Genomic DNA, 25,790 nt, shown 5'->3' with positions numbered 1-25,790 from the left:
TAATCAATGGGCGTCTCAGTTTCATTATATGAAAGAGGAGGGAATTGTTTAATTCTCTCACTTCTTCTACTCTCGATTTTATCATTTGTTTTCTCTCGACTATTTTCACGTGTCGCCTCCTTGCATCTAGCTGTTTCAATTACAGATTTCCTTATCTCAGGATTTTCTATTACTTTTGTATCAATCGGCTCCAGTGTATCTGATTCATCATTATCAGATTTACTTCTCTGCAACCTATCTAATTTATCAATAACAGATTTTGTTTTGTTCAATGCATCTGATTTATTATCAGATTTACTTTGCATTTCTACTGATTTTGACACTATGTCATAAACATCAGTTTTACTAGAGGTTTCCTTTAGACTCACCTCTTTCGTCACTGGCCGAGATTTCAAGTAATTTACCTCATCTACGATCACATCTCTTACTGTCACAAATTGCTCATGCTCAACATCCCAAACTTTATACTCGTTTGGTTCAAAACCAAGTAGAATACCTTTCCAGGATTTTTCATCAAATTTTCTCTTCCTGGTTTTATTATGTATATAAACGGTTGAACCGAAAATCTTCAAATACTTTACTTTGAGCTTTTTACCGTGCCACAATTCGAATGGGGTCTTATTAATTTTTAGAGCTTTTGTTGGAGTCAAATTAATTAAGTACGTAGCAGTTAGAACTGTTTCTCCCCAGAAATCTTTCTCTAAACCTGCATAGTTTATCATTGCACGTGCTCTTTCGGTTGTCGTTCGGTTCATGCGTTCCGCGACGCCATTTAATTGAGGTGTGTTTGGAACAGTCAAATGATAACTGATCCCTTTCTGCACGCAATAATCTTTCATTTCATTTGATAAGCATTCTGTACCGTTATCACAATACAAATGCCCGATTCTTGAGTTAAAATGAGCTTCACTTTTTGCAACATAGTCTTTGAAAACTGAGTAAACGTCAGACTTGTGTTTAATTAAATATGTCACAGTGTAATGTGTAAACTCATCGACAAACGATACATAATAATTTTTGTTATTGATGGTAGGCGGAGAGACTTTCCCGCACATGTCTGTGTGAACAATAAACAATGGCCTTTTTACGTAACTCTTATCCTTCGCTTTCTCGAATGGTAAACGAGCTTGTTTACCATTAATACAAGCCTCACATAAATCGTCGTTTGATATTACTTTTTCCAGATGTCTCATGTCCCGGACCATTTGTTTATTTTTCAGCTCTTGGAATTTAGACTTACCAATATGACCTAATCGCTGATGCCACAAATAATAATTATTTCTATTCACATTATACACTTGAGAATTTACCTTTTTTGCAACTACAAATTCAGCAGCTACTAAATTATTTATTACTTACCGTACATTATAATTTTACCATCTTTGCTTATCTGTACCCCTTTTTCATTAAAGGTGATACTTATCTCTGCCTGCTGCATTCTCCTTACACACAGCAAATTATATGGAACCTCAGGACTATAGAGGACGTCTTCGTGGACAACTCGTATACCCAGATTACTTGTCACTTGAATTTTTCCTCTTTTCAACTCAATGCAGCTCATGCAGCTCAATTACACTTGAGAACACGTTGTCTTTATTAATAAGGTGATTAGATGCTCCTGAGTCCAATAGAAATATTAACATATCACTCTCATTTACTTGATACTCTCCAGTCATGAAAGCGAAACTCGATTTCTCATTCAACTCCGTTTGCACAGTTTGAACTGTGTGGACCGTTTTGTTTCGTTCTGCTTTGTATTGTTGATTCTTTTTATAGTAGTAACAGTCTTTCATTTTATGGCCAGGTCGTCCACACTGATGACACTTTCCATAGGGTAAATTCTTGTTAGGCTTGAACCCTCTTGAAAAATGTGAGCGTCTACCTCTTCTATTTTGGCCTCTGCGGTTGCTCCTATAGCCTCTTGAACCAGCATTATCTTTCCTCTTGAAATTTCTTTTTCGATTTGCAATACTTTGACACTTGTATCTTCACTTCCGTTTTGCACTTTTGTCTCATGATCCAGAAGTCTTATTTTAACAAAATCCAAAGTAATTGTATCCTCTGTCATTGTCTCAATCACTGTTGATACAGTTCCATACATTTTAGAGAGACTTGTGAGCAAATACGAGACTTTTTGGTTCTCAGTCACAGACACGCCGGCTGCCGCTAGTTCTGTTATTAAATCGAACACTACAAAATGATCGTCCAATTTTCCGTCACTCTTCATTTTTAGTCTGCTTAACTGATTACGAATAGATACTTCGGTGGCAATACTTTTCCTTTCATAGATATTATCTAATCTTGTCAGAATAGATTTAACAGTATTTCCAGGTTTATCATATTTCAGGTAAGCATCCGATAAATATTCAGTAACAATACATTTGGCAACTCGTTCTGCTTTTTTCCACTTCATTCTCACTGGATCAGGGGGTTGTTCATCAACGACTTTTAGCACATTTAGTTCGTGTAATAAATTCCTGATTCGATGTTTCCATGCATTGTATGTACTGCCCATGAACGGTATTATGTTTCTTCTGTCCTTAGACTTGTCCATCTTCACTTACACTCAGTACTTAACACTTCACACTTAAAACTTTTATATATTAAAAAAACTTTTGACATTATTCCCAAAATACACAGTTAATGCACAATGTAATCTGGGCCCATAACCTATTGGAAATGGGTTACCAAATGAATACAAAATATGCAATGGATTATATATATTTTAACTTATACTTTCTTAATGCAACAATGGAAGAACCGTCTGAACTGTTTCACTCTTTACAAGAGACTAAACACTAGTCACAAAGACCGAAAGATCCATGTCCTTTAAAGATAAATAGCCCTATGCTATTTGTAAGAAATCTGTTGTTTATGTTATCACTCAACGTCGATTTGTTTTTGATATTCTAACCATTGTGGAATAGTTCTACGTACAGGATAAACTTAATAATCCAACAAGTAGTGAAAACGTTATAGGAAATTTTGAAAATATAATTAAAATGATGGGCCAGTGCTAGATCATATAATAGGCAAGTGACTTATGTACTTGGCCTCAATAATATGATTTCAATACTTCTTATTACAGGAATTCACAGCACTCCTGTACTTGGCGTAGTTTTTTACACGTAAGTGTTTTTTGGTGGATAAGAGTTGACTCGAGTAAAGAATCTCTATGAGCCGTGTTACCGTCTCTGTATAACCGGTTGCCTGTACTTGGCGCGAGATTTACCCGAGTCACTTGATAAGTTTTTTTTTTTTTTTATTATTGGATATCTCTTGATAAGGTTGGATATTAGGTGAAATTGATTCTAAATATGTATACTAAAATGAGTCAATACAGCCACTAAATAAATAATTAAAGATATAGGAAACATTACTACCACCCGAGTTTTTGTAAGATTAAAGTATTTCTTCACCAAATTTAATAATTATAAATTGATTACCTCGGCGTCTGATGATGATGCTGATCCTGATAATGATGGTGGAGAAAGATATTGGATATTTCAAATATAAAAAAGAAGAGAGCGAATTGGATAAGCAAACAGATACAATTTATTATAAATCAAACTAACCAGACCAAACATACTCTATTTGACGCATCGGCGGAGAATGAGAGTGAGTCTTGGTGAATTTGGCGGACGTTAGTTAGCGGAGTGGATTTTAAGGTAGAATTGATGATTTTTGCTACTGGTTCAGCTAAGGGAAATATCTAGGAAAAGCTCACGTCGTGGTTAAGGAAGTTGAATCATTGGTGTTGAAGATTTCGGCGGGAGAATTTGCATGGGGATGAAGGATTTACTGGGTCAGGATTGAGTAATGATGATGTCTTCGGATATGAATAAGGAACTTAATGGGATTTTCGAGGAAAAACGTTAAAATCAGCAGTGTCCACTATGGGTACACATGTGCACTTGAGTGAAATCGCTAACGCTCAGGGCTATTGCCGAAATAGAATGTGTATACATGTTCCTCTTTCAAAGATTCATTTTGATTTTCCTAAATCTGGGATCCATATGCAAGATACCCGCCTCCAAGGGCCGCTATGTGATAGAAACCAGATCCCACTGATCAGCTTTTTGATATTCAGTTATCGATTGCGGATGTGGAACCTGATTTTTCACGCGAACGTAACATTGCAAAAAAAGTAATGCCCTTCATTATTACTTTTCTATAAGAAGTCATACCGGATGTTGACAATGGAAAAAGGAAAATTATTCATCTAATGGTTTTTCAGTTTTGGGCAGCCTATGTACCATGTGAGTCTCAACATCTCAACGCGGTTCAATTGACTCTCGAACAGGTGGATCTTATCAAAAGGCTCATAGAGAAGTACTCCCAGCACATGCAATTCGCTGCGTCTTCCATGGGTAGGTAATCTTTATTGAAACTATTTCTCGACTTTTTGACTTTTAACTAATAAGCAAAGTGTTTATTCTATATACTCTTTATCAAATTGAATCTGAATTAAAGGTATTTTATGCAATTACCATGGCATAGGAAGATGTATGTGTGCACCTGAAGTATCTGTATCCGAATTCCCGAACTAATAGCTGAATCCATAAGATTAGCAGGAATAATTAAGTTCCATATGTAGTTGGAACAGTAATATTTGCAAATGTTCTACATTTCTGGTTTAAAAGTTTCACGTCTATGAAGTTAATTTCTTTGAGACGTTGAATGCATAAAATAGGACTAGAAAATGCGAAGATAGTTTATTTGGTTATGCTTCAAGGCATATTTTTCTACTTTAAAATTTAACTAGATGTTAACTCAGCAACAAACCTTTATTTTGTTACAGAAATTCTGGAGGCCCATAGTAAAGGTAGAATAGCTTCTTTAATTGGTGTAGAGGGTGGTCATAGTCTAGGAAGTAGTTTAGCTGTTTTGAGGACACTTTATCAATTGGGAGTGCGATATCTTACACTCACACATACCTGCAACACTCCTTGGGCAAAAAGTTCATCGGTTGAACAGGACGATGACAGTTCTGGTAAGAACATTCTTGTTCCAAAATATGCAATTGTATACAAATATTAATTATAATCTATATGTGCCAAATTATTACACATATGCTGTTCTATACCATATAGGCGGTGGTCTCACAAGCTTCGGCAAGACTGTTGTTCGGGAAATGAATAGACTGGGTATGCTGATTGACTTAAGTCATACAGCACGTACCACCATGAGAGACGCTCTTCGGGCAAGCAGAGCTCCCCTGATATTCTCTCATTCATCTGCGTTCGCCGTTTGCAATTCATCTAGAAATGTACCCGATGAAATTCTCAGACAGTTGGTAAGTCGCTAACGTTATATTAGGTTAAAACAAATACCTTGCAGACGATAGCACAACAAATCTTGTGTTACGTCCGCGTGGAAAATCAGATCCTACGTACGTGGTCTATGTCCAGCTATAGGAAGACTAAACAGTGGGGTCTTGTTTTTATCACATAGCGACCCTAGGATATTGTTATTTAATATATAGGTTCTAGGTCAACTGACAATGAATAGAGCCTAACGGAAATGTTTATAGAAAACGTATTTAGTCTATGGATTGACTGTTATTGACGTTGTTTATGCGATACATATGCGGACGCTCCTAACTTTATGACTCCATGACCCTTCCTGGAAAATATGATCCAGCAATTCCTTTACCCCTATGCAGAGTACCCCCGCCAAAATTTCCAGCACCAATAAATTAATTTCTTTAACCACTCCATGCTCTTTTTCTTAAAAATTTCTCTAGCTGAACCAATAGCGACAATCCCTAACCCGACTCCAACAATCCACCCCCGCTAACCAACATCCCTAATTTTTTTCAACTCTCATTCCTCATTCTCCGCTGGTCCGTCAGACAGTTCAGTAAAAACAGTTTAACGTTCTCTTGTTCACTAGATACAATTATCAGTTCACTCCAATTCATTGTAATTCGTTAAGTTATTCAGTATCAGTTAAAATTGTTTTCGCTCATTCCATAAAATAGCATTTTCGTAGAGTGTGTTGTCTGTGTGGCAATTTTATAATAAATTCTATTAATTTGTTCACTAATTTTGCTTTATATATATATATATTCTACCTACAACCAACCTCTTCTACACCGCAGAGATCTTCAGTAATCGTAAGCTGCAGAATCAAGGTAAGCACAATCAATTATTATTGGTGATGGTACTCTTTAATTTTTGCTGAATTGTCATAAATGTTAGATTTCCTAGGTTCAATTGTTTAGTTGGTGATGGTTTCCATTTGTTTAGTAATTTTCAAATCAATCCTAGCAAATATCCAGTTCAATTTATCCTTTCCTTGGTAATTAGAGGCATAGCCCAATCCCGAGTAAAGTGCGCAAGCATTGACTCAAAACAGGGCAAAGTTATAGTATATTACGGTTCGGTAAAGGCACCAGTAAGGTGGATACATCGTAGGATGTGAAATGTAAGGATATCATCTCTACTAGACCTCCATTCTGGTTCGGACGTAACATACGTAAATTTTTGGGGGCTCATCCGGGATTTCAATTGCTAATGATTACTAGAGAGGTATGAATACACGATCAAAGTCAAAGAAAGAGCAGGATCAATCGGCTGTTCAAGCAGTAGATATTGAGTTTGGATTAGACGATTCACAGGATCCATTTCGGCCAAGGCATAGTTTACCTCGGGAAGATACAGTATGTTGTCAGGAAGAAATAGAGAAAGCTAAAAAAGGAGTAGAATTAGAAAAAGGCATAGAGGAAGAAGATTCGGAAAGTATTGACTTACAAATTCCTAGATTAGTTAAGGAAATAGGAATTATCAATAAATCTTTGGGAGGACTAGCACCACCGTCACCCTCGCCATTTGAAGAGATGTCTAGTAATGGTCAGTTAGTTTCCTTGAGGGATGCCCTTGCGGTAGTTCCTGAGTTTGATGGTGAAAATATTCCTCTATGTGAATTCATAGCAGGATGCGAGGAAGCAAGAGCTATGGTTCCTTCAGAAACCGAGGCAAACTTAACAAAAATCATACGTGCCCGCATCACGGGTGAAGCTAGGAAAACTATAGCAGGTCAGAGATTCAGTGTACTTAGTGATCTAATTAAATATTTAAAAGGGATTTTTGCGCCTGCCAAATCAATTCATAGACTTCATGGAGAGTTAGGAAACATATATCAGAAGGAGGATGAGCGCGTCATCACATTTGCAAATAGAATTAAAGATATAGGAAATCAAATTATGGAAGTACATAAGTTGGAAAATAGTGGAACGGCAAAACCAACGTTTAAAATAGAGATTGATGGTGCTTTATTAGGTTGTTTCATTATGGGTTTAAAGCCTGAAATAGAGCATAGACTAAGTAAAAGGGAAGAAATAGATGAAACGGTATCGCAAACTATAAGCATTGAAAGACTACTAGGAACACGAGAGGAGTTACGTGGAAGGAACCCTCAGAACCAAGAAAGCACCCCTTCTACCCCAAAACAAATAACAAAGCAACCGAAAGTTAATTTAGTACAGCCACAGAAACGTAGTTGTCAAAGGAGGAGGGTCCATAAGGCCGGTTTTCGGCCCAAATCTAATTTGGATAAAAATGAATAAAATAACTTCCTGTAGTAACTACTGTAAAAATTAAGTCGATTCCACCCGAAACGGACCACCCCCAACCCCCGTAGCATCTCCATATACTCCTTATAATAGTGAAAATACCATCACTTAAATAGCAGCATTTTTGGAAAGATTCGTCTTTAGTAGACTAGTATTTTCTTAATAATTCATTTTAAATTATTTTTTTACTACTTTTACTCTTATCTATTATTTTTAGCCTTTTTAACCCCTTGGTGGAGAGTGAAGGGGGGTAGAGAAGCAAGGGGTGGGCTCTTAATACAGTATCTGTACTTTTACGTGTGACATATGATTTCCGATGAATTTTTCTCTTGTAATTACGAATCCGTGCTAATAACCTTCAGAAAATGGAAGCTTTTGAAAATCGTTGGATCTACACACAGGTATGAGGTTGTGTGCTAAGACTGTAACTCAATATCTTTAACGTGTGTTTGCAACCAGGGCACCTCCACGTGGTGACGGTGGGCAACGGAGTTGTCCCACTATCCGGCAAAGTCCCTGGGTTACGGCTATCACGCCGTCATGGCAACCACACGTAAAAGTGTTACGGGACAGGGGTTCGGATCCCCAGAACCGGCGGCTGGTCAGGGTGGGAAAGCGGGCCCGCAGGCGTCGTCATCAAGCGACCATAGTTCAACATTAGTGGGAAACTTGGCTAGTGTTGATGCTAATGTTACAAGTGAAAAAATGGAGGTTGATCAGAAAATGACATTGCAATTTAGTAGAACGTCTGAAACAAAAAGTCGTTGTCTCATTTGTCATTCCTCAGAAAAACTTGTCGTTATACCACCTGAAGCGAAGTTGCGTATATTTATCAACTGTGGCATAATTATTCAGGGAAAATCTCGATTATTGGCAATTATTTCAAAATCGAAGGGCAATGGAGCAAAACTGACCACAAATTCGTGTTTACAAGAGAAAAATTCATCGGAAATCATATGTCACACGTAAAAGTACAGATACTGTATTAAGAGCCCACCCCTTGCTTCTCTACCCCCCTTCACTCTCCACCAAGGGGTTAAAAAGGCTAAAAATAATAGATAAGAGTAAAAGTAATAAAAAAATAATTTAAAATGAATTATTAAGAAAATACTAGTCTACTAAAGACGAATCTTTCCAAAAATGCTGCTATTTAAGTGATGGTATTTTCACTATTATAAGGAGTATATGGAGATGCTACGGGGGTTGGGGGTGGTCCGTTTAGGATGGAATCGACTTAATTCAAGATCCATTATCTTCTGTAGTTCCACTATATCGATGGGTTTGAACTCATCGAGCCATTGTTCATTTTCATACACTATATTACTGTCTGCGTCTACTTCCGTGTCTATAGATTTAACTACTTTGTCTATGCTATTTACAAACAACATATTAAATTTATCAGCTACACTTATATTTGACTCGAGTTTGGTTGCATCAAGCTCTAGGTCTAAGTCCACTACTTCGTTTTTGCTTACACTCACCCCCCTCAGGATTTCTTTAAGAGATTTCCACATTTTTATAGGGTTCTGTTTATTCTCATCTATCACCTTCTCGTAATAATCCTTTTTCGTTGTCCTTATTAGTTTTACTAAATTATTTCTCTTTGGCGTCTACTTCCGTGTCTATAGATTTAACTACTTTGTCTATGCTATTTACAAACAACATATTAAATTTATCAGCTACACTTATATTTGACTCGAGTTTGGTTGCATCAAGCTCTAGGTCTAAGTCCACTACTTCGTTTTTGCTTACACTCACCCCCCTCAGGATTTCTTTAAGAGATTTCCACATTTTTATAGGGTTCTGTTTATTCTCATCTATCACCTTCTCGTAATAATCCTTTTTTGTTTTCCTTATTAGCTTTACTAAATTATTTCTCTCTACTCTATATTCTGACCATTTCTCCTCCGTTTTTTCATATTGCGCTTTGATATATGCCTTATCTCTTGCCGCTGCTACTTTTCTTACTTCTTCAGAATACCATTTCTTACCTGCCCATTTATAACTCTATATTCTGACCATTTCTCCTCCGTTTTTTCATATTGCGCTTTGATATATGCCTTATCTCTTGCCGCTGCTACTTTTCTTACTTCTTCAGAATACCATTTCTTACCTGCCTATTTACTAGGTATTTTAAATTTCTTCCGAGGTGCAACCTGATCTAAGGCTTTAATCATATTACTGACTAATCTATTTGCTTTGGCATGTACGTCTCCACTTCGCACTTCATTCATTTTTATAATGTCACCTAATACTATCTTGTAATGTAGCTCAGAGTATTTGCTAAAATCCCTTACTATGAACTCTTTTCCTCCCGTTTCTAAGTGCGTATCCTTGAGAGTGACTTGTATCCACGAGTGATCCGTTATTTTTGGTGTATGTTGGACCTGTACCTCTATGTCCATATTGGCAAAGGCTAAATCTATAATAGTCTCGCTGCCACATGTGACTCTTGTTGGCTCTTGTACATATTGTTTCATCCCTAATTCTTCCATCATTACTTGCAATTTTCTTGTATAATATAATCCACTTTTCATATCTATATTAAAATCCCCAGCTATTATACATTCCCCTTTAACAATAATTTCTTCAGGTACTTCTTCTATAAACTCACTTATTTTCGGTGTATGTTGGACCTGTACCTATATGTCCATATTGGCAAAGGCCAAATCTATAATAGTCTGGCTGCCATATGTGACTCTTGTTGGCTCTTGTACATATTGTTTCATCCCTAATTCTTCCATTATTACTTGCAATTTTCTTGCATAATGTAATCCACTTTTCATATCTATATTAAAATCTCCAACTATTATACATTCCCCTTTAACAATAATTTCTTCAGTTACTTCTTCTATAAATTCAATAAATTCTGCATCTGATGCACTCGGCGTGTGATAGATAGCAGCTATCACACCTTTATATGCTGGATTTTCAGCCTCCATAATGTCTTCTGTTAGCCTCGTTTCCGTCAAGGCCAATAACATGGGCCTTCTCTTCCTAAGAATTTCTTCTTCAATTTCGTCCTTATGTATCAGTAAACTTTGCGCATTTGTGCACATTAGTATTTCTCTTTTGCACCTTAATTGCTATTCATCAACGAGGTGTTCTGTTCTCTTCCGTTCTTCTTCCATCATCCTCTTGAATGTGGGACATTCTTTATCAAGTGCATCATGTTCATCGCTTATCGACACATGATACTTTTGTATCTTAAACATACAGTTTACGCATCTTTTCTTTGTTTCTTTGCATTCACTGCCTTCGTGCTTACCCGCACAGTGCTGACACGCCTCTTCTCGTTTGCAATATTTCGCAATGTGATTGTATCCCCAACATTTAAAACATTTTTTAACACTTACAAAATCCTGTACTGGACATTTTTTCCATCCTAAACGTTTGCAATACTTCGCAATGTGATTGTATCCCCAACATTTAAAACATCTTTTAACACTTACAAAATCTTGTACTGGACATTTTTTCCATCCCAAGTTAAGTTTCCTCTTCTCGATTATTTTGTTGTGCGTTTCGGTATCTACTTCCAGTATCACCGTACCTTCCGTGTTTCTTCTATCATTTTGCTCTCCCACTCTTACAATTTTTCTTATCTTCTTGATTATTTTCATATGGGACGCATTCATGTCATTTTGAGTTTTTATTGTTTCTATCATTTGGCTACCATTCATTTCCATCTCTTCTGCATCTATTCCAATTATTCTTATCTTAGGCTTCTTCTGCCTAGGCGCACTCATATTGAATTTATCCCCTAGTCTCTGTGTTTCTATCATTTGGCTACCATTCATTTCCATCTCTTCTGCATCTATTCCAATTATTCTTATCTTAGGCTTCTTCTGCCTATTCGTATTCTTCAGGCCTTGAATTTCACTTCTTGTGCTGCATCCCAGTATGACCGCACCATCTCTACCCTTTTTTACTTTTGTGACTCCAATATGCATGCTCTTGATATCGATTCTTTCTTTTACTTGTTTCTTTGTGGTCTCACTTCCTTGTTCCTGGACTGGTTTCACTATGATGATATTTTCCGATTTGGCTGCTTGCCTATAGCTCTTTGGTTGACTTTGTACAACTTGAATGTTTTGTGGCACAAAGTTCAGTAGATCTTTTTTTATTTTATTTACTTCCTCACTTACAGTTTTCCTAACTAGAGTCTCTAATTCCATATCTTTCCAATAAATAACTTCCTGTTTTATTTCCTCAATTTCTTCTTTAACAATTTCTGTAATGAGTTTTTTAATATCTCTTTTTTCCACCATATTTTGTCTCATGTCACGTACAATTTCTACAATTTTATCAAGCTTCTCATCCAGAGAAGGTATCTTCTCCCCCGTGGATTGTTTCCTCTCCTTGCTACAACTCGCTCCTATTTTTTTCTTTTCCATTAATAATATGGTTTCTGTGGCCCGTACACAGTGTACTAATTCGTCCTCGACGTTGTACTTCTTGTGCAGTTTATGATAACTCGGATGAAAGATTTTCTCGCATGGAATGCATTTAATTATCTCTTTTAATATTTCCTTTTTGCATCCTCTGCAAATATTTTCATACAGCCCGCTTGTGCTGGCAGTCCTTACCGACCGCGTACTCATATTGAATTCACGACAGTATTTTTATTATTCGCCACGTTATCGCGGCAATCTCGATGACGTGGCCAGAATACGGCACCTGTCTTCACTGCTATCACTGAACGTTCTTTCCCGATTTTCTTGTATTTCGCCTAAAGTTTATCACTTTCGTCCCTGATAGGTTATTCACTTGAATGTTACATACTTTATACACAGATTGTACACACATTTATCTTCAATTTCACTCAAACAACTACTTCATTTGACTTAAAGTGTGAGTGAGTGAGTGAGTGTGTGAGTGAGTGAGTGTGTGAGTGTGTGAGTGAGGGAGTGAGTGAGTGAGTGAGGGAGTGAGTGAGTGAGTGAGGGAGTGAGTGAGTGAGTGAGGGAGTGAGTGAGTGAGTGAGGGAGTGAGTGAGTGAGTGAGGGAGTGAGTGAGTGAGTGAGGGAGTGAGTGAGTGAGTGAGGGAGTGAGTGAGTGAGTGAGGGAGTGAGTGAGTGAGTGAGGGAGTGAGTGAGTGAGTGAGGGAGTGAGTGAGTGAGTGAGGGAGTGAGTGAGTGAGTGAGGGAGTGAGTGAGTGAGTGAGGGAGTGAGTGAGTGAGTGCACAACTTTTGACCTCTGTTGGTAGCGCGTTATACATTTTCACTCCTTCATAGAACATGCTTTTTTGGGCACTTCTAGTTCTCCTGAATTCTATTGCGATATTTTCCGCTTGTCGGAAAATCTATGTTCCCTATGTTCCCTATCAGTTTTAGATGTCACAATAATGAACTTATTCGCTACTTCTTTCGGCATCAGATTCTTTACGCCCTTGTAAATATGTATACACACATTAAAGTGTAGTCTCTGTCTAACACTCATAAACTGAACCGCATGTAACATAACTTCTATCTTTGTATACCTGCTGCATTGCAATATGACACGCATCGCTCTGTTTTGCGCTATCTGCAGATTATTGAGCTCTGTCTCGCCCATACATACTAACAGTGTAGCACAATATTCAAAATGTGGTGCAATGATTGCCTTATATACGACGCATCTGGTGTACGCTGATATATATTGACCTATCCGATTAAAAAAACTCGTCTTTTTACCTATCTTTTACAACATATATTCACAGTGGTCTTTAAATCGCAGCTTATCATCGATCATCACTCCAACTCCATTTCATTTCTTCAACTCGTTCGATTTCAGTTCCATCCATACCTTTCAGTACGATGTTCCCTCTTAATTCTTTTCTTACACTCCTTACAATCATGCATTTAGTTTTATCCACATTCATTTTCAGCTTGTTCCTGTTCACCCATCCTTCTACTATACATAGTGCCTCGTTCATCTTTCTTTCCACCTCTGCGCTACTTTCTCCGGTTACGTATATTAATGTATCGTCAGCAAACAACTTTATTGCACAATCTTCCGGACATATGTCGACTATATCATTTATATATATAACGAACAACAATGGCCCTAACACTGATCCCTGTGGTACTCCGTATTTCGTTTCTATGATATTTGAAAATTCCTCATTGAACCTAACCTGTTGTGTCCTGTTGCTTAAGTACGATCTGAACCATTCCCATACTTTACCCCTTATTCCATATTGCATTAGTTTTTCCAGTAACAGTCCTCTGTCCACAGTCTCAAACGATCGTTTCAAATCCATGAAGATTACTCCCACTATTTTCCCCTCGCTGATTTTCAATTTCCATTCGTCAACCACGATTTGAATTGCTGTTTCACACGAATATTGCTTTCTAAAACCCGATTGGTGCTCTATTATGACCTCATTTGATTCCAGAAATTTTTCAATTTGGCTTTTTACTACTAACTCTAGTATCTTCTCATACATTGGCAGCATATTAATTGGCCGGAAATCTTTTGCTTTTATGGCTTTATCTACCTTTGGGATTGGTATGATCGTGGACGTTTTCCAACTATCAGGACAACATCCCTCACTTAGGGATTCGTTGATTATATCAACAAATTTCTGTTTTATTGCGCTGAATGCCATTTTTAGTATTTCACTTAATATTCCTGCTTCTGTACCCTTTTTTTCGGGGAGTCCTTTACCAATTTTCTCGAGGTCCTTTATTCCGACGTCCTGAAATTTCTCAATGATTCTTTCATTCCCTACACTATCCCTAATCAGGATTCTTCTTCTACGTGGACTTCCATATGAATCATTCGCTATTGAGCTTACTATCTTATTAATACTTTCAACATAAAATATGTTAAATTTATCCGCTATATTTCCGTTCGTCTTATCATCCAATATTTCAAAATCTATGTTTCCAGTTTCTCTTATTCCTACTGTCTCTCCTCGAATTAGTTTTTTTAAGGTCTATCATATCCTCATAATATTCTTCTTTCTTTTGTCTTATTGTCACATGCCGTGCCTTTTGGACTTGGATCTCGCACACACATATATGCAACAGAGAAACCACGCGAACTCGGAGATGCCGACTCCAGCAAAATGTGAGGAAGCTAGCTTCCGGTCTTATCGCACCAAGAACGTGCCAAAACGTATGAACTGTAAATTCCGGGACTCACGCGAGCGGGTAAAACCGCTGAATTAGTAAGATTTGCCCCTACCTGTCCACCTACTTTCAGCAGAAAGTAGGATGGAGCAGGGAAGACAAATCAGTCTCCAGATACACACCAGAGCGCATAGTTCGGGCTAGAATAGCTCCTCACAAATTGCATCGCGCGGCGGCTATCATTCTCACGGGAGTTCCGCGTACTGTTAACCATCGCCGTTTGTAAGTCGATAAAGATGTATCGAGCACTACGAGTTGCACGCGTAGCGTATCAGTCAATGTGAGTTTAGATAATAGTATTCTGATTTTTTTGCCACGAACAATATTGTCGTGTAGTTTAAGTGATCACCAAAGTGAAGGATCTCAAGTCGTGTGAAGAAGAATTACCAACACCAAGGCAGCGTGGGCGTCTAACGTTGCACGCCGAATGAACGTATGAGAGTGAGTACGCAAGAGTGAGTGTGGACACGGCATTACGAGATCATTGTAACCTAGCTGTAAGACCATCTGGCACTTTCATTATTTTCTATTTTAATAACTAGCACTTAAGCAAAATTGGGTTGTAACAATATATTCGAATCATTTCATTGGGATCACTCCATCTTTGATTTAAATAGACCATACACCAGTTCCTCCACCTAACGGCAATCCAAAGGACCGGACCGGCAGCCGGCAGTATAGGACGGCAGTCAAGAACTTACCCAGAACAAAAATAAATATAAACTTCCACGAGTAGCGTGGGAGATTAACTTTGTTAGACGTGGGATAACGCCCTGCACGTCACAATATCAGTTTAACTACAGCATTTCTCTCTACCTTAAACTGTTCCCAGCTATTATCCGTTTCCTTGTACCTTGCTTCTGTGTAGGCGTTATTCCTTTTGTCCGCCGCCCTTTTTATTTCATCTGTAAACCACCTTTTGCCCACCCATACATCCGGGATCTTAACAATCTTTTTTCGTGCTAATATGTCCAACGTCCCTACAATATTATCAACAAATCAACCTCAACTAAACAATAACAAATCTTTTGAAAGCATTGGCGTAAATGTACGTAGCAGGGTGGCGATCCGATGGAAACCGGAAAGCGAGAACGTTATCTAAAATTATTAATTAAGCCTTTAATCCTCGCGAAAACTAAATATGTATCGGACGTGAAGTTTCAGGGTGTCTCCCTGTTTCTCTCCGTAGTTTCTTGTATCTAGTTTGGCAAAAGAATGAAGTAAGCGCATTTAACACAATAATTTTGTAACACTGTGATGTGTAAATCTTTCAAAGTTTTGTCATAGAATTTGACTGCTTATTTTTTAGTGTTATGCTGCTTGCTAATTTTTTCCGAACGAAAAGTACAAAAAAATAAACACCAACTGCTCCTGAAGCTTGAAATCTAATGTCACTCTGGCCTCAAAATTATGTACTTGAATATGCTACGTTCTACTTGGTGGAGGTCTTTTGGAAGTGTATCTATTAATATTCAAATATAGGATTATGTATTAAGAAATGTCTTTCCCTCTATGTCAAAATATGAGGCGATTTTACTACATTTATTTCAGCTTCACCTTTCGCACTAGACTTTTTTCAAAATAGGAGAAATATATATAACATCATCTAACATTCCTGAAACATAATGGAAAAAGAAGGGTAAATCGGAAAAGATCTGTGATTGCAATGAATGCAAATTCATTTCACATAAGGATATTGTGTGCCTAGAATTTCTTTAATACAACTTATAGAACAAAAACTTGTGATACCCCTGTTTCGTAGGCCGTAGTGGCTAGCGAGACCTTTAAATTTGATAACAAAAATTTAGAAGTAACCAAAAGAAAAGGAACGACTGGAGGTAACGTGAATAATATTTGAGTGAATTCCGAGCAGTAAGAATGCACTCAATGGTGGGTTCGCTGCTCGTTTAAGGTGTTGAAACACGCCTTGCTATTCCAACGTAGATAGATATTCTCTGAAATGTTGAGGATGGGTAATAGATATTGAAAACGCGAGTAAAATGTGAATTTACGATATATTGTTACAACCAATTTAGAAGTTTTCAATTAATTGTCGTGTACAGTGTTTCGATTATGAGGAATATTGTGAAATCGGATAACAAAACCTGACTGTGTGTGAGGTTAAGGCAAGAAGAAATTTAGTGGACCAGAAATTTATCAAATCTATGCGATATTTGGAAAGACTAGTCTTTGCAGCTCAATTTTGCCCGGTAACCGGTCCAGCTTGTTCCCTAGGGTATGTAATAACGAATCCGTACCTAGGCCAGATTGCGAATATTACACTGAATCTAATACTCTAACGGTTAGAGCCACGAGTGACAACGTGCAGTCCGATCTTTTACGCGTGAAACTGAATCATTTTCTGAGCGTCTGTGCCATGATTTTGGCTGCTTATATAGTCGATTTTTGCTGATGGTCTAGGTACGGTTAGGACGTTAGGAATGCACTCGGCTAACCAGCTGGGTAGGTGGCACGGGCAATGCACTGGGTAACGTGCTGAGTCTGCAATTATGCTACCTATCGGCTACGTTATTCTTCTGTTTCGGAATGAAGGTCAATATACGTAACACCCCCCACAAAACACTTTTGTTTTTAAAAACCTCGTTAACAGCAGAACTGCTGTGACTGCCCCACCTTAAAAGGAAATACCTATATTTATATCATGCAATATTGTTCTACTAACAAAAAAAATATTTAAATCATATTATAATGCCAAATATACAGGATGCCGAAGGAAGATACAGGATGCGGAAGGTATATGAGATTACCTTACGGCGGACATTTACTCATCTTGATACTGCGAACGGTTCATTGTAGATTACAAGTGGATCTTTCATATCAATTATCCGATGCTTCATATAGAAAGGATCCATCTGAGATTTCTCGTACATCACTCGATGATCTTCCGCAAATCTGCGATTAATCTGTCCTATACTTGTGCCGTACGTCCGTTCATCTGGGTAGTGGGAAAGAGCTACAATCTGGTGTGCATGTCGTGGGGATAAAATAAAGCGATATAATGTCATTTGCCTTGCGCGATAGTTACATTAAAAAAAAAAAAAATTCAGATGTGTGATCTCGCTCGTCTCTAATCTCGGAAAGTATCTTCATATCCTACGTACCATTTTAGAGTACAATAGTCTGTATCTCGAAAAACTCAGAAATTAGAAGTGCCTACGCTTCTGTCGACACCTCGCTCTGATTGGTCAACTTTACACGGCTCTTGATTGAAAACTAACCACCTCTCAACAAGAGGAAGGTCATTTTCGTGATCAACGATAAACCTTGTTGAAATGAGACGCGCGAAGTATTATAATAAATCGCAGAGCGGATGGATGGCGTTCCTTCTCGCTACAGGTTCTAGGCCCGTATTCAGAGTCAGTTCTTTGTTTCAAGTATAATCTTAAGATATCCTCTACCATGTGTTATTATTACTACATCTACGGTCTTAAGACTGTGCTTCGTCTCAAGCACTGACTATGAACATGGAGCCTGGAGCAATCCTTTCATAGGTAGCAACATTATCCCTCATGACGTAATCCCCCAAAACGTACGCTGCAAACTTTCTTACTTTCTTTCAACTTTCTTTTTCTTCGGAACGCCGTGGTGAACACACCTGACACGCTCCTTTAAGTTACCGAGACGAGGATCATTCAGCGACTCAAATTGGTGAGGGAATTCCAATTTATTTCCACCCTCAGCCCGCCGAAGTATACAGGGTGTTCGTTATGAAACGCACTGTAGTAACATCGTTGCATTCCTTGTCAAATTCTAATAAATACGTATATTTTCATTTTTTATTTCATATATCAAAATTTCGAGATAATCAAGGTTGAAGTTCCAATAATGCGACCAATCAGAGCGCGTTTAATCGGAGCGTAGATGACGTCGCGAGTCAGCCTGCAAGACCTGCTTACATTAGGCCAATAACACTAACAAGGGGAGGACGCGAGCTTGGTCACACGGATTTAGGAGCCCTTTTGGGGTAGGAAAGTACTTTGTAATAACAAACTGCAGGTCAATTGGCAGGACTCAATTCGGACCCGTTTTCGAGAAAAACCGGTTTGAAAAATGCAGTACTGCTCATATACCTGCACCGTTGCCAATGTTTTCGAGAAGAGGGCGTAGCTCGGTGACAGCGCGCCTGACTACTACCCGAGCGGCCAGGGTCCGATTCTCCCACCACACGTATTTTTTTTTTATTTTAATGTGAACGAAATTAACTTTCCTCCATCACTATCAAAAGAAAATTGTCATTGCAACGAACAAGAAGTTGCATTCATAAAATGTACATGGTGTGAACATAATTTATGTTTTGCATGCTTTTATGATACATACCGTCCAAATAAACGTAAAGGCTATACAGAAGCCAGTAGTGATAGCGAATAATGAAAAACATATGTACACCTAACAATACGCTTTGAATCTTTATAGCCGTTTCCAATCAACCAGTGGCTGATAATAAAAAATAATAGTGTTCCAATCCACTCATTTCGTACGTAAATTGACAAAATTGTTAATAGATAAACATGTCTCGTCGGGTAGTAAAAAAAAAAGAATTAAAATAAAAAAGAATACGTGTGGTGGCAGAATCGAACCCTGGCCGCTCGGGTAGTAGTCAGGCGCGCTGTTACCGAGCTACGCCCCCTTCTCGAAAACATTGCCAACGGTGCAGATATATGAGTAGTACTGCATTTTTCAAACTGGTTTTTCTCGAAAACGGGTCCGAATTGGGTCCTGCCAATTGGCCTGCAGTTTGTTATTACAAAGTACTTTCTTACCCCAAAAGGGCTTCTAAATCCGTGTGACTAAGCTCGCGTCCTCTCCTTGTAAGAGTATTGTCGTAGTGTCCCTGTTTATCTGCATGTAATTGAGTGAGATACAATCGCTCGCTGTAACGTCACTGAATTTCAGAAGGTACCCTTTATTCCTTATAATGTCTATTCCCTTAATGTGACAAGATAGTTGTACCAACGTATGACGTTTTGAGTGATCCTGAAAAGGACCGATTTTGATCTACGCATAATTGAGCTTGGATATGGACATGCTAATCTGCAACAATTACATACATTTTCTATGATAATGATTATTCTGAAACAGTAAATATTGTAGAATACGTAACATTATTATCAAGATATCGCCGTTAGGATACCTAATTGCATATTCTTGCAGTGCTTGTGTTTGACTATCATTACATTGGGCTAACAACCAATACATGTCGCAATATTCTCTCATAGAATAATTACTCATAATGCGAACTGACTGTGTCCGCAATGTGAAGTGAAATAAGTTGTAATTTGTAAACAAGTCATTCGACCGCAGTAGACTTATTACTGTTTACAAATTATAATCTATTTCGCTTCATAATGCGGAGACAGTCAGTTCGATTTATGTTGTTTCGACTACAAGATCGCATTACGAGTGATTATTCTGTGAGAGAATATTGCGACATGTATTGGGTGTTAGCCCAATATAATGGCAACCAAACACAAACAGCGCAAGAATATACAATTAGGTATCCTAATCGGCGACATCGTGATAAAAATGTTACGTACTCTACAATATTTACTGTGTCAGAATAATCATTATCATAGAAAATGTATGTAATTGTTGCAGATTAGCATATCCAGATCCAAGCTCGGTCATGCGTAGATCAAAATCGGTCCATTTCAGGACCACTCAAAACGTAATACGTTGGTACAACTATCTTGTCACATTACAGGAATAGACATTATAAGGAATAAAGGGTACTTTCTGAAATTCAGTGACGTTACAGCGAGCGATTGTATCTCACTCAATTACATGCAGATAAACAGGGACACTACGACAATCCTCTTAGTGTTTTGGCCTTACTCTTGTTTGCCTAGTGTAAGCAGGTCTTACAGGCTGACTCGCGACATCATCTACGCTCCGTTTAAACGCGCTCTGATTGGTCGCATTACTGCAACTTCAACCTTGATTATCTCGAAATTTTGATATATGAAATAAAAAATGAAAATATACGTATTCCTTAGAATTTGACAAGGAATGCAACGATGTTATTACAGTGCGTTTCATAACGAACACCCTGTACATTCAATTGAGATCACGCTTATTCAATATTTCGACATAAGGAGAAAGAAGAAGATGTCCTACCCGGGGAGAGAGAGAGCCATCTTTCAATATTGTCTAGCGATTCCTCCACCGTCAACCACCCGATAAGTCTTTTATATTGTGTTACGTTCCACGCCTTACAATTATTGATAGGCAAAACACATCATATTCTTATAATCCTTTAACCATATAATCATTAATCCAGAAATAATACATTAGTACACGATACATTAACGATATTAAATACTGAATTATATTTTGTTAATATCGAACAATGTAGATATAAATAAAAGGATAAGCCTGAATCTTCTCGGATATCATTCAAGGAGATTCAAATTACAGAGTACGACTTGGTATATTGATTATTGAAAAAAGGTTAGTTGTCAATCGATATGTTAGGAATTTTGAGGAAGGGGAGTCACATCGACCAATCAGAAGTAGTTTTACTGCTATAAAAAGGGAGTCAGAAGTCGCATTCGGTGGTGTGGATAAAGAGATTAAAAGAACAACATCAGAGTTGTCGAGCGTGTTAAATCGTACAATTGAAGTCAAAGTTCCAATTAGAGTCGTGAGTGAAGTCAAAGATAATATATTAAATATACCAAGAACCTCTAAAACTTATCCAAGATACCGAAATCAGAGTATTCAACAATTACTCGAAACCTTCCCGGATAGAACTGAAGCCGTTGTATAGGGACTCTATCCGTCCTTACTCTAAAAAGGTAGAACTGAAGCCGAATTTAGGTCCTCTACGTTATCCTACCAAATCATTAATACAAATCAAAACTTTGATCAACATCTCATACATCATCAGGACTTAGATAAGACTGGTCATTCACGACAAACGATCTAATTGAGATTCAATCGCATACTGAGGGAAATCCAAATATACTACGAATACAAGATCTGAATAAGTACAGACTTCTGTCTAAACGAAGTGGTAGGAAAGTTCAATTATGTAAAATATTCAGACAATTAGGTAAACGATACACTCAAAAACAAACAAAACCAACGAGCCAGAAGGATCTAGACGCGACAAAATATCTAGTTAACGAACAAGACAATTCTATTCAATATTTACCGTGGAAATTGATTCCCATAGAGTTTTCAAACTTACCAAAAGATCTACCTACTGAAGAATCACTTAAAAATAGAATATTTTCTGATTCACGAAAATACATCTTGAGAGATTATTACAATTCCAAATCATAAAATTCGATAGGCCTTGTATTAACATGTGGACGTGCTGATAAAGTAGACCGAACCAACGAATCATCCCTTTCATTACAATTATATTTACGTCGCTTGATTTTCCGGATTTACCGATCGTAACAATTGTTATACATTTTCAAGCATGAAAAATCGAATGATATTGTGATGTTGCAAACTTGCTGAAATTTTATTGTTGAATGAATGAATGTGACTGAAAACGATTCTTATGTTAGTATCGTATTAATTTGAATGTGTGTGGAAAACAGTTAGTATTGACAAGATTACTGTATTTCGTGAATTATCAAAAATATGTTATAAAGAAACTATATATTTGACTGAAGGAAAGTGACTGGATAGAGACCATTTTGTCGTTAGCGGAGCTAGTTGGAGGTATTTGGTATTTTGTTATTGGTTCAAAATGATGGTATACTTAAAATTATAAAAAATAAACGAATAAGAATTATAAAATTTATAACCTAGAATCATCGCTGTACGCAGTTAGTAAGGCAATTTAGGAACACCCTGTGTAAGTCACTACATATCTGCCGTATTATATGATCCTCATGATATTATGATCATCATGTTCATTGTATTTTCGAAATTTCTTGTAACGTTTTCACTATTCTTTTGTGTTACTGTTGTTTCTTATATTTAATAATGATTTAATGGTCATTTAATAATTAATAAAATGTTAGGAGATTCCTAATCGAGTACTACTTGGGGGTCCGTGCCAAAATGTTACAATACTGACTTCGGGCACAGACCCGTCAGGTAGTACTTGAATAAGGAATCTTCAAAGTTTTTATTAATTATTAAATGACCATTAAATCATAATTAATTATAAGAAGCAGTAGTAACACAAAAGCGTAGCGAAGACATTATAAGAAATTTTGAAAATACAACTAAAATGATGAGCTATTGCTAGATCACATAATACGCAGATATGTAGTGATTTATATACTTGGCATTATAATATGATTTTAATTGTTTTTCCTAATAGAGCAATTATGCAGGATATAAATACAGTCATTTCAGCAACCCTGCACTTGATGAAGTTCTTTTTATGAATATGTTTTTGTGATGGATTTCTTTATTTAGTGTTATTTTTGCATTATTTTGCTCGCGTATACTGAGAGGTTCGGAATTACCAAGAATCTTCACTTATTGCAAATTTTTGAATTCTTGAGCTAGTCAAGAAAATATATCATCGTCGTATCTATTATATGACTGTTGCAAAATAAATTCTATTCATGAATTCATGTTCATACGTAAAAGATTCTGATTTTTATCTACACAGTGATAGCATTCATATTTGTGATAAAAAAGTTTTACTGAAAGTATTATATTTCGAAGAGATTTTTCTATAAAAGAGTTATACTTTCTCATGACTTAAATCCGTATTCAGAACTCGCTTTTAGTGCTAATAGCGCGATTTTAAATTTTTTCTTAGTGACTTTTAACTACAAACGACTCTGTTAGTGACTTTAAGAGCGAGTTGTGAATACGAACTTTAGACTTTCTCATGATTTTCCAGGCATCAAATGGGGGACTAGTGATGGTTACATTTTACAATTACTTCGTAAAATGCGGAGCCCAAGCTACTGTGTCAGATGTCGCTGAACACATACACTACATTAGAAGCCTGATTGGCGTGGAGCATATTGGAGTTGGTGGTGATTTTGATGGAATCAACAAGTAAGTCCAAATACTTTGTTTAATAATTTAAGTATACTAACATTTTACTATTGAATTACTTCAATATTTTATTTTTTATAACAATTGATAATTAATATATCATATACAGAGTGTATACGATAAGATGCACGTTTGCGTTTCACGATGAAACTGTGCACAATTTCGAAAATCTGACGTGACGAATATTGAATATTTTTCGATTGCGTATCTAATGGGGATATTATAATTATACATTTAACTTACCTTCGCAAATAAAAAAAATTGTCTTTGTCATTTCAAATGATATCGAAAAAATTAATTGCAAAGTTGTAGAGCAAGAAAAATTAATTGAGATGAAAAAAATTCTCCTCCATCTTCTCGTGGAACCGCCAAGTAGTACTTGATAACGAACTTAAGTTTTATTAATTATTGAATGACCATTAAATCATAATTAAATACGAGAAGCAGTAGTAATACAAAAGTGTAACGAAAACGTTATAGAAAATTTTGAAAAAACCAATTAAAATTATGCACCAGTGCTAGATCATTTAATAGGCAGATATGTAGTCACTTATGTACTTGACATTAGTAATATGATTTCAATACTTTTTGTTAGAAGACCTCACAGCACTCCTGTATGTGGCATAGTTTTTTACACGGAAATGTTTTTTGAGGGGATATGGTTGTCCTCTGCAAATTAATTTCAAAATTTATTATTATTAATCCATAGAATTTTCATATTAATCAAGTTAACAAATATTTGATAGCGTTTATAATATACAATTTATGACGTGCTGGGCTATGGTAATTGCCCAGAGCCTACTCAAAAACATATATCGCAATGGGGAGGGAACGCGAAAAAAAAGGGAACACGGGGTAGAAATCAAAATAATATAATTAAGAAAATAAAATTCCGATACAGAAAAAAAAACAACAAAGAAAATAAGCAAAAAGATAAGAAATAGAACTGAAAATATAATACTTGAAAGATAATAACTGAAACTGCAGCAACGCAAAATATAATAACTCGATATACTCCCAATACTCATTCACTCTTTTATTCAATCGCAAACTCTAGATTGCAAAAACGCTCCACCTGCTCCTCCTGACTTAAAGTGAAGTTTTGCAGATTTCCGATTCTCGGTATTTCCCTCGGTAGGCCTCCAAGACCTCGATTATTGGGTGGATCGCTCTGCTGAGAGGGCTACGCGCTTCGGCATTGGTCCGCAGTTCAGGCATAGCAGGGCGCCGACGCCTTTGGTTGCCACGGTCCTGACGGGCCTTCCAGGGTCTTGCTGAAGGATGGGACGGGGCGGGGAGGACCCACTGGTGCACAGACCAACTGGGCACAAATGACTTTTTACTCCAAATTCTGTACACTTTTAAATAGATGGAATAAAATTAGGTACGAACTATATCTTAGTAAAGTATATTGTATGTGGTTCAACATTAGTTCATGCTAGGTTTAGTTAGGTAAGGTTAGTATAGAGTGGAATGTTCAAATTTCGGAGACTGGGTAGTTTAGTGGATAAGTATATCGTCGGCGAGCGAGCAGAGCGAGCGAGTCTGATTGAAGAGAGCACTAAATGTTTGAAAAGGCTTCGTCAGATAAAGATAACTTACAATATCGTTGAATTACTGGTGGAATATCGCTCAAGAGGCAGAAAGGCTATTGGAGGAGATGAAAGAGTTAATAAAAAATAAGACAAGGGAGGTGAAGGAGGATGTTAACGAGCAGGGGAGGGAGATGAAGGAGGAAATAACAGGATTGAGAGATGAGATGAGAAAAGCCGAGGAAAGGTGGAGAAGAGAAAGCGAGAAGATAGAAAGGAGAATGCAAGCGGTGGATGCGCAAATAATGGACGGTGAAAGAAAGAGAAGCTGATTGAGGACATACAGGAGAGAGTCAGAAACATGGAAACAAGAACGAAAAAATGAAGGGGAAGGAAATAAGGGGAGTAGTAGGAAGGAGGTAAATGGAAGAAAGACTGAAGGAAATATAGAGAAGGATGGAAAGGGGAAAGAGAGAAAGAAGGAGAAGGCACGTGATGATAAAAAGAGCGAGAATAGAAGGCACGGTAAAACAAATGGCGATCAGTATCATAACGGGATTGTTGGT

At 37.2% G+C, this 25,790-nt stretch overlaps 1 protein-coding gene across 1 annotated transcript; it reads left to right on the top strand.

Moving 5' to 3' along the window:
- The first annotated feature begins 2,751 nt into the window (after positions 1-2,751).
- LOC107267600 (dipeptidase 1-like) lies at positions 2,752-25,059 on the top strand. The gene is made up of 7 exons (XM_015739527.2): positions 2,752-2,762; positions 3,089-3,128; positions 4,238-4,370; positions 4,802-4,993; positions 5,094-5,296; positions 23,532-23,692; positions 24,801-25,059. Exons 1-7 carry the CDS (start codon positions 2,752-2,754, stop codon positions 24,868-24,870), a joined length of 810 nt encoding a protein of 269 aa, XP_015595013.2. The 3' UTR covers positions 24,871-25,059.
- The last annotated feature ends 731 nt before the right edge of the window (positions 25,060-25,790 follow it).

This window comes from Cephus cinctus, unplaced genomic scaffold, assembly GCF_000341935.2.
Source record: "Cephus cinctus unplaced genomic scaffold, Ccin1 Ccin1_scaffold0418, whole genome shotgun sequence".
Classification (NCBI taxonomy): Eukaryota; Metazoa; Arthropoda; class Insecta; order Hymenoptera; family Cephidae; genus Cephus; species Cephus cinctus.
The sequence above is the reverse complement of the archived record's forward strand: the minus strand, read 5'-3'. Positions and strand labels throughout refer to the sequence as shown.